Here is a 9083-nt window from a genome sequence, read left to right as displayed (position 1 = left end):
GCCAACCGCCTGATCTGTCCGCACTCCAGCGCCCGCCGCCAGCCAAGAAAGAAGCCCCTCTCTCATCAGCCTAAGGTCCCTTTGTCTAAATTACACCATTTGTATAATTAATTAATCAATACGAGATTTTTAAATATATATTGCGAAGTATTTTAAAGTTGATGGTGTAAAGGTGAATTTGATTCGAGGTACACTTGCTAATAAAATATCCTGGGCCTGGATAGGTTGTTTACATGTATCTAGCTAATTAAACAATTAGACCAATTAAGTAATTGATGACATTGTCGAATGAAAACCACTTTACATGCTTTAAAACAGGGGTCTCAAACTCAATTCCTGGAGGGCCACCTGTATGATGCTGGTTTTCGTTCCAACTGAGTCCTCCGTTACTTAATATGTCCAGTTGACATATTTAAAAAATATATATTGCAAGGTATTTTACAGTTGATGATCTAAAAGTGCATTTTTTTCAAGATACAGTTGTTTATAAAATATGCCGGGGCCTGGATAAGTGTTTAAATGTATCTAGCTAGTTAAACAATTAGACCAATTAAGTAATTGAGGAGTCTGTTGGAATGAAAACCAGCATCATACACACGGCCCTTCATGGATTGAGTTTGAGACCCCTGCTTTAAACTGTTCATGAGAGCTTTATTTGAAGCTCTGGAATACTTTTGTATACAGTTTAAATGGTACTGTCACATGTCATGATGGATTGAAATGGACTGTGAAGCCTGTTTTTGGGAAACCAGCCACTGATCTCATCTGCTTTTGCCCCACAGGTACACCTACTAAGATCCACAGAAGGAAATGCGTATTCTATCAGCCATACCATATGTGCTATCCGTAGGAGCAGTGGGGCTTGTGGGCCTATGGTGGTTTAAATCACATAGGATGAAGCAAGAGGCCAGGAAAAAAACACAGAAAAGTGCCACAGCTGGTCAGGCCTCAGTGGATGGCGGTGGACTGGGGCAGGACATGGAGGATGCCGATGGACTGGAGAAGGATGAGGAGGATGCCGATGGACTGGTGCAGCCCAAGACACGAGGGGAGACGGACGTTCCGCAGTCCCACCTCGAACCAACGCCTGAACCATCCATAGTGTAATTGTTAACAGTTTTATCTCCATTCTGACTCTTTTTAAGATTAGGATATTACATATGTTTTTGGTTCATCTTAAAAAGCACAGTGCTGATTTTTCTTTTCTTTTCTTGAATACCGACTCTCTGATCTCGCAGGCCGACCGCCTTCTCCAGGATGACCAGCGCCGCTGTCCGAGAGCTGGCCACTGGTGGGACGCTGGTGCCGGTCCACGCGCCCTGTGAGGAACACGGCTTGTTGAGGCTGGTTCGTAAGCAGATGACCGGCTGGCTTGGGTGGCGTACCATCGTGTACTGGCCAACAAAACAAGCCCTGACCATTCCGACAGACACGGTGAGTTAATTTAACTTTAACCATCCCTCTCCCTCTCTCCCTCTCTCTCTCTCTCTCTCTCTCTCTCTCTCTCTCTCTCAGTGCAGTGCTCATGTACTGTAGTGTTCGTGTTATATTTATATTTATGGCTTGATTGCTTGTCTTTTCTTTTACAGGAGGGACACCCTCAGACTGAGCGCGGTGACTTGAGTAAGTGATACTTTCCTGAAAGGACGCCCATTTCTGCACCTTTACTCTGAACCCACATTCTTGCGTCTCCAAACGATGCATGAAAGGAGCATGAAATCACTTATCGGCCTTTTTGATCTATCCCTTCCCCATTCAACTGACTCAGTTAATTAAGTAGACAATGTTTGATAGCAACAGCTTTCCTCTGCCTAAAGAGTCGTGCGATAAATCTGACATATGCAACCAGTTAACAAATCAAATATTCACATATCCCTGTGATCACCCAGATGAAGGTTAGTTTTAAAGTAACCAACAGTTTAATGTTTAACTAACAGTTTGCTAATGACTCATAATTGTATCCTAATTTAGTTACTTGGTGTTTGGTAATGAAGGTAATGATACTTTGCATCAGCAACACTGACTCAATGACAAACAAGTCATTCATAAGAAGACAACTGACGGCACCTTTATTCATAGAAACTAGTTTCTAAGTAATTAATCATTTGATTGTTAATCATAAATATAATACATGATGTGTCAGGCAGTAATTCATGCAATGGTATGCAAAATCATGATCCTTCTAAACAGCTACTTCAGTTAGGGTACAATAATTTAGCATTGAATTATTTATTTATCAATCATTGGACACCTATTTTGAGATTAAAAACGAACATTTTAGCACTTTGTTAACAATTATTAAATGTAGCCAGAAACATAATCAGAAAGTAGCAACAGAGCTTGCCAAGGAGTGGTGGATGGGTTGACAACCTGCTCTTTAATGGCGTTGCAGAACAAAGTTGTTAATGACAATAAGGCACACTTGTGTGCATTTAACAAGTTACACCATATTGTGGCATTATAACGTTATATTGTACAACACTGAAACGCTTTTATTTTTTTCGTGCACAACCAACAAAAACTTAACATAGGCTGAAAGTAGCAAGCTAATGTTAACTGTGAGGGTTGCTACTCGGGTCAAATAGTTAGCTAGAACACTGTAATTTGGTAAAAGATTTAGCCTAGGCTACTAAAATGAACACCAACTCTTAACATGAACTGTTAAAAATTGTAGCAATTTATGCTAAAAATCGATGGAAAGCTGGCAACCTACACGTTTCTCACCTTGACCATCTTCTTCAGGTATGGATCAATTTTCTGTTCTGATCTCAACAAGTCTGGGCAAATAGGCATCAATTAGAGGCAGCATTTTAATGATGTCATCATGTAGACTTCTCACAAAGTATTTTTAAACTACAAAATTCAAAACACTAAGTATTTTGATACAGAATATGAAGCCATTTCATCAACCCTATCAAATACAAATTACAGAATCCTATTTTGTATTTGAAATACGTATTTTAAATACATGTATCATAAATACTGCCCATGCCTGGTTATTATTACACTTTTTTACAATCTCTATGACCCATTTCTCAATACTTAAGGTCACTTTTTCAAAACTCCTCACACAGTTCCCCTAACCAACTTTCAGCTTGGCACAGCAGTTAATTTCACATCCAAATGCACTAAAACTACCAAAACACTTCATACATGTCCCAAATCAACTCAAGCAAAGGTTGTCACCCAACAAGTACACTTTGTCACTCATAGAATAATGACCTAAAAACACTGACAACAGGTATCCTTACACAATGTTTGTCTTTTGTCTTTTCAAAACAAGAATGGCACCTCTCTACTGTTTAGAATTCACTGCAGTATATGTTACTGGAATGAATCAGACATGATGCAATGTGCTTCAACATGTTTTATGTCATTTATTGGCATTGAGTGATTCCAAAAGACAATAATTTTGTATACACCATCTACCGATAAGATACACATGCAATGCTAGTCAACCCTGGTTCTTGTCCACATCACATCTCATGCCATCTTGGGCAATACACCTAGGAAAGAATCTTTTGGCATGCCTGGTCCATCCCTGGCAATTTTCTGCAGATATGTCCAGGCATTCAGCATTCATTGCATCATAAACCTTCCACCTCCATGAGGAAAATAATTCCTCTATGGGGTTGAGGAATGGAGAGGAAAGGATGGTTTACACTTCTGCATCTGCGTCTCTGCATACATGCGCGGGCGTCGTACGCAGACGGTCGCACAGCTGTCTGCCAACACACTTGCATGTAAGGTTGACGCGTCCATAGGGGGCAGTGTCGCATTAACATGTCGCAATTATTCAGAAAATGAAACCTGTTTTCTTTGGTGCACCTAGGATTGTATGGATGTATATTAACACATACTGTTAATTACATGTTATTTTATTATTATTATTATTATTATTATTACAGAAACTACGCACACACACATACAAATTTCATCCTGTATGTGCAGATCTATATTGTCTTGCTATAGTTGGCTAGAGACTTAACACTAGAACATACATACACAAATCTCTGCATATGTGAACTTCTCCTGCATATCCGTTCTTATATGTTACTAAATATTTGAATTAGATACATATATGGCGTTTCTGCTGTTAAACTGCTCAAAATGAATGAGCTATAAATACGTTCTTCTCCAACCAGACCTGCAGTTCATGTGATAGGCTAGTCTACTGAATAATATAATAAATATAGCTTTGTATGGGCTTTGTAATCAAATTAGTAATTTTGAAAGATTTATAATCATGCTGATTGGTGAAACATGCTATTTGCTACACATCATATATTAATTATCATTATGTATTGTATTAGATTTGCACTTGATGTAGCGCTTGTCTGATCGGCTCAGCAAGTTTCTAACTTTCCTGTGGAATTAAATCCTGATGACGTTGTAAACCCGGGTCTCTGGATCTATACCTTGATCAGTCACTGTTTGATTATAATGCTAATTGTTCATTCCGTCCACGGAAAGCAAAGTACATTTTACCTTTCGTCCAAAATTGCCAAGCACGAAATTCGTGGTCATTTCGTGGGTCATTACGTGCACAAATGCATTTCGTGGATGAGGAGATGCGTTTTAAATACTTGTGTATGTCTCCACACCGTTTCTCTGCCCTGCTGCAGCGCCTACAGACACACATCGCACACCAGTCATCCCAGCACTGAGCGATTGGCAGTGTTGCCAGGTCCTCTCCTTAATTTCCCAAGACCAATATTATTGGGGAGTGGGGTAGTCCATTTTCACTGTTCAAGGGCAGGCTTAATATTTTAAAACTTAATGAAATGAGAGCACTGTGGGAAAATTTAAAATGAGGAAAAGAACCCCTGTTTTGTACTTTAGCCCCCTGTTTGATATCCCTTTCCCCCCATAAATGGGTGAGTTTCTCCCCAATCTGGAAACACTGTCGATTGGCCGAATCTCCTTATTCCTAAGATGTCCCCTTTTGTATAGACCTGGAGTTTTCAAACCGGTCCTGGAGTACCCCCTGCCCTGCTGGTTTTTGTTCCAACTGAGGTCTTAATTGCTTAATTGAATCCTTAATTGACCTAACATAGCAATATACCATTCAATTAAGTAATTAAGATTTCGGTTGGAACAGAAACCAGCAGGGCAGGGGGTACTGCAGGACCGGTTTGAAAACCCCTGGTATAGACGGTAATGAAATTGAAAGACCAACACCTGGGTAGGTGTTCAGCTACAATGGGAATCGGCTGTGGTTGGTCTAATTGTTTTGACAGTATTTCATTTTTTTAGATTCAGAATATATTTCAATACGGTATTACTGTAGAAATGTATCAAATTGCTGTCTTTTCAATGTTGTGTTATGTTAGATTTTGTGAAACAGTAAGTAAACGTGCAAATTGTGCCTGTAGGTACATAGAGTTTTGGTGGTGGTCGTGTCGAGTGAGAAAATAATTAATGTAATTTGAAAGATGTAGTCATTGAATGCATTTTGTGCCAAAGCAATGAAGAATGATCCACAGTTTAGCCCACATATAGACTGCTGTTGTACTCACTATGTGAAGAGTTTTGAAAAAGTGACATAAGTATTGAGAAATGGGTCCCAGCGATTGTAAAAAAAACCTGTAAGTTGAGTAGTCAGTGTGTCTAGCATGTCTGTATGTCTCTGTAGTTATTGACAGTCTGTGCTGTATTATTAACCCCTCGTGTGTGTTGAAGCGGTGTGGGAGCTGTTAGTTTCCCCAGGGGCCTTGGACGAGCCTCATGGGTCTGAGATGGCAGCTGAGACCTCCATGAAGGTTGGCCAGCGCGTGGTGTCGAGGGAGCGTTGCAGGGAGATCCTGAGACAGTGAGTGTTGAGCTGTGAGCTACAGCAGGGCCACCAGTCTGTGTGTCTCTGTGTGTGTCACTGTGTCTCTCTGTTTGTGTCTGTGTCTCTCACATTCTCTCTGTATGTCTCTGTGTCTCTCTGTGTGTCTTTCTGTGTCTCTTGGTTTGTCTCTCTGTGTCTCTCACATTCTCTCTGTGTCTCTGTGTCTCTCTTTCTCTGTTTCTCTGTGTCTCTGTGTGTCTCACATTCTCTCTGTTTCTCTGTTTCTCTGTTTCTCTGTGTCTCTGCGTGTCTCACATTCTCTCTGTCTCTCTGTGATGCAGTGAATGGAACAAGGCCCTTGTCCAGGAGGCAATGCAGAAGGCAGGGCCCAACGAAAGCATCTGTGTCATGCTTGAGATAGTGGAGGCCATGAGCAGGTTCGACTGGGAGGAATCTGTTCCGCCCGTCATGGGTGAGGTAAGGAAGAACTGCCAGACAGACTCACAGCGACGCACACGGAGCCGAAGTGTGCAATCATCCCAGTCAGGACAGCGCAGTGATACTGATTGTGCTCTCTCTCTCTCTCTCTCTCATCATCATCATCATCATCATCGGTCAAGGAGACAATTAATGTCCTCACAGTGGAGCCGGGCACCATTCTGGCCTTCACACCGTGGGAGATCTTTGTGGGCCAGGACGGTAACCTGGGTAAGTTGAACTCCTGTCTGTTGTCCCCTTCCCTCTTTTTCATCCTCTCCCTCTCTCTGTCTCTCCCCCAAAATGAAGTGCTTGTTTCCCTGTGCACAGATGTGATGCAGTCCAAGGAAGACAGCGCAGACATCCCCCTGCCCCGTGAAGGCCAGCACTCTCTCCCACTGCTCCCTGCTCCGCCCTGAGAGACGAAGGGAGGCGGAGGGAAGTAGGAGCACCAGCGACACACAGGGAAGTGCAAATGTGTCTGTAATGCTGTGAGTTGTGTGTCGCTCAGCAATGGACGACACCCCTCCCACCTTCAAACTGTGTGTGGTTTTCTCATGCAGCGCAGCATTATTGTAATTATCCATAAACCCGTTGTGGGACACAGCTGCTCTCTTTCAGAAGAGCTCATTCTAGTGGGACGTATTGCCAGACAATAATTCACATAGATTTTCAAAGCAATAATACTTGGCCCTGGCTACACCTTACGCTGTGTCTTAAAAATAGCATTTGGCGTCTCAGTACAAAGTGTAACTCAGTATATATTGTTTGCGTCTCGGTACAGAGTGTAACTCAGTGTATATTGTGTGTGTCTCGATATAGGATGTAACTCAGTATATATTGTGTGCGTCTCGGTACAGGGTGTAACTCAGAATATATTGTGTGCGTCTCGGAACATAGTGTAACTCAGTATATATTGTGTGCGTCTCGGTACAGAGTGTGTGTGTCTCGGTACATTGTGTAACTCAGTATATATTGTGTGTGTCTCGGTACAGAGTGTGTGTCTTGAATATATTTTGTGCGTCTCGGTACAGAGTGTGTGCGTCTTAGTATAGATTGTAACTCAGTATATATTGTGTGCGTCTCAATACAGAGTGTGTGCGTCTCGGTACAGGGTGTAACTCGGTATATATTTTGTGCGTCTCGGTACAGAGTGTGTGCGTCTCGGTATAGAGTGTAACTTATGTTGTAAGTCTTCCTGGATAAGGGTGTCTGCCAAGAAATAATAATAATACTAATAATACTACTACTACTACTACTACTAATAATAATAATAATAATCAGTATGTATTGTTTGCGTCTCGGTACAGATTGTGCGTCTCGAGAATATATTTTGTGCGTCACGGTACAGAGTGTAACTCAGTATATATTGTGTGCGTCTCGGTACAGTGTGTGTGTTTCTCGGTACATTGTGTAACTCAGTATATATTGTGTGCGTCTCGGTACAGAGTGTGTGCGTCTCGGTATAGAGTGTAACTTATGTTGTAAGTCTTCCTGGATAAGGGTGTCTGCCAAGAAATAATAATAATACTAATAATACTACTACTACTACTACTAATAATAATAATAATAATAATAATCAGTATGTATTGTTTGCGTCTCGGTACAGATTGTGCGTCTCGAGAATATATTTTGTGCGTCACGGTACAGAGTGTAACTCAGTATATATTGTGTGCGTCTCGGTACAGTGTGTGTGTTTCTCGGTACATTGTGTAACTCAGTATATATTGTGTGCGTCTCGGTACATTGTGTAACTCAGTATATATTGTTTGCGTCTCGGTACAGTGTGTGTGTGTCTCGGTACATTGTGTATCTCAGTATATATTGTGTGCGTCTCGGTATAGAGTGTAACTTATGTTGTAAGTCTCCCTGGATAAGGGTGTCTGCCAAGAAATAATAATACTAATAATACTACTACTACTAATAATAATAACTCGGTATATATTGTGTGCGTCTCGGTACATAGTGTAACTCAGTATATTTTGTGTGCGTCTCGGTACATAGTGTAACTCAGTGTTTATTGTGTGCATCTCCGTATACGGTGTAACTCAGTATATATTGTGTGTGTCTCGGTACAGAGTGAGTGCGTCTCGGTACAGGGTGTAACTCAGTATATATTTTGTGCGTCTCGGTACAGAGTGTGTGCGTCTCGGTATAGAGTGTAACTTATGTTGTAAGTCACCCTGGATAAGGGTGTCTGCCAAGAAATAATAATAATAATAATACTAATAATACTACTACTACTACTAATAATAATACTGATAACTCAGTATATAATGTTTGCATCTCGGTATAGAGTGTAACTTATGTTGTAAGTCTCTCTGGATTACGGTGTCTGCCAAGAAATAATAATAATAATACTGATAATAAAAATAATAATATTAACTCAGTATATATTGTGTGCGTCTCGGTATAGAGTGTAACTTATGTTGTAAGTCTTCCTGGATAAGGGTGTCTGCCAAGAAATAATAATACTAATACTACTACTACTACTACTACTACTACTACTACTACTACTAATAATAATAATAACTCGGTATGTATTGTTTGCGTCTCGGTACAGAGTGTGCGTCTCGAGAATATATTTTGTGCGTCTCGGTATAGAGTGTAACTCAGTATATATATTTTGCGTCTCAATACATAGCGTGTGTGTCTCGGTACATAGTGTAACTCGATATTTATTGTGTGCGTCTCGGTACAGTGTGTGTGTTTCTCGGTACATTGTGTAACTCAGTATATATTGTGTGCGTCTCGGTACATAGTGTAACTCAGTATATATTGTGTGCGTCTCAATACAGAGTGTGTGCGTCTCGGTATAGAGTGTAACTTA

The 9083-nt window shown here is 40.9% G+C and overlaps 1 protein-coding gene across 1 annotated transcript; it reads left to right on the top strand.

Annotated features, from left to right (window-relative positions):
- Positions 1–7620, top strand: LOC136715827 (uncharacterized). The gene is made up of 8 exons (XM_066693205.1): positions 1–75; positions 783–1103; positions 1239–1434; positions 1590–1623; positions 5683–5812; positions 6118–6253; positions 6397–6484; positions 6584–7620. The coding sequence occupies exons 2-8, from the start codon at positions 811–813 to the stop codon at positions 6670–6672; spliced, it is 966 nt and encodes a 321-aa protein (XP_066549302.1). The 5' UTR covers positions 1–75; positions 783–810; the 3' UTR covers positions 6673–7620.
- Positions 7621–9083: the final 1463 nt, after the last annotated feature.

The sequence above is a fragment of the Amia ocellicauda genome, chromosome 20, assembly GCF_036373705.1.
Source record: "Amia ocellicauda isolate fAmiCal2 chromosome 20, fAmiCal2.hap1, whole genome shotgun sequence".
Classification (NCBI taxonomy): Eukaryota; Metazoa; Chordata; class Actinopteri; order Amiiformes; family Amiidae; genus Amia; species Amia ocellicauda.
This window is presented reverse-complemented; position numbering and strand designations above follow the sequence as displayed.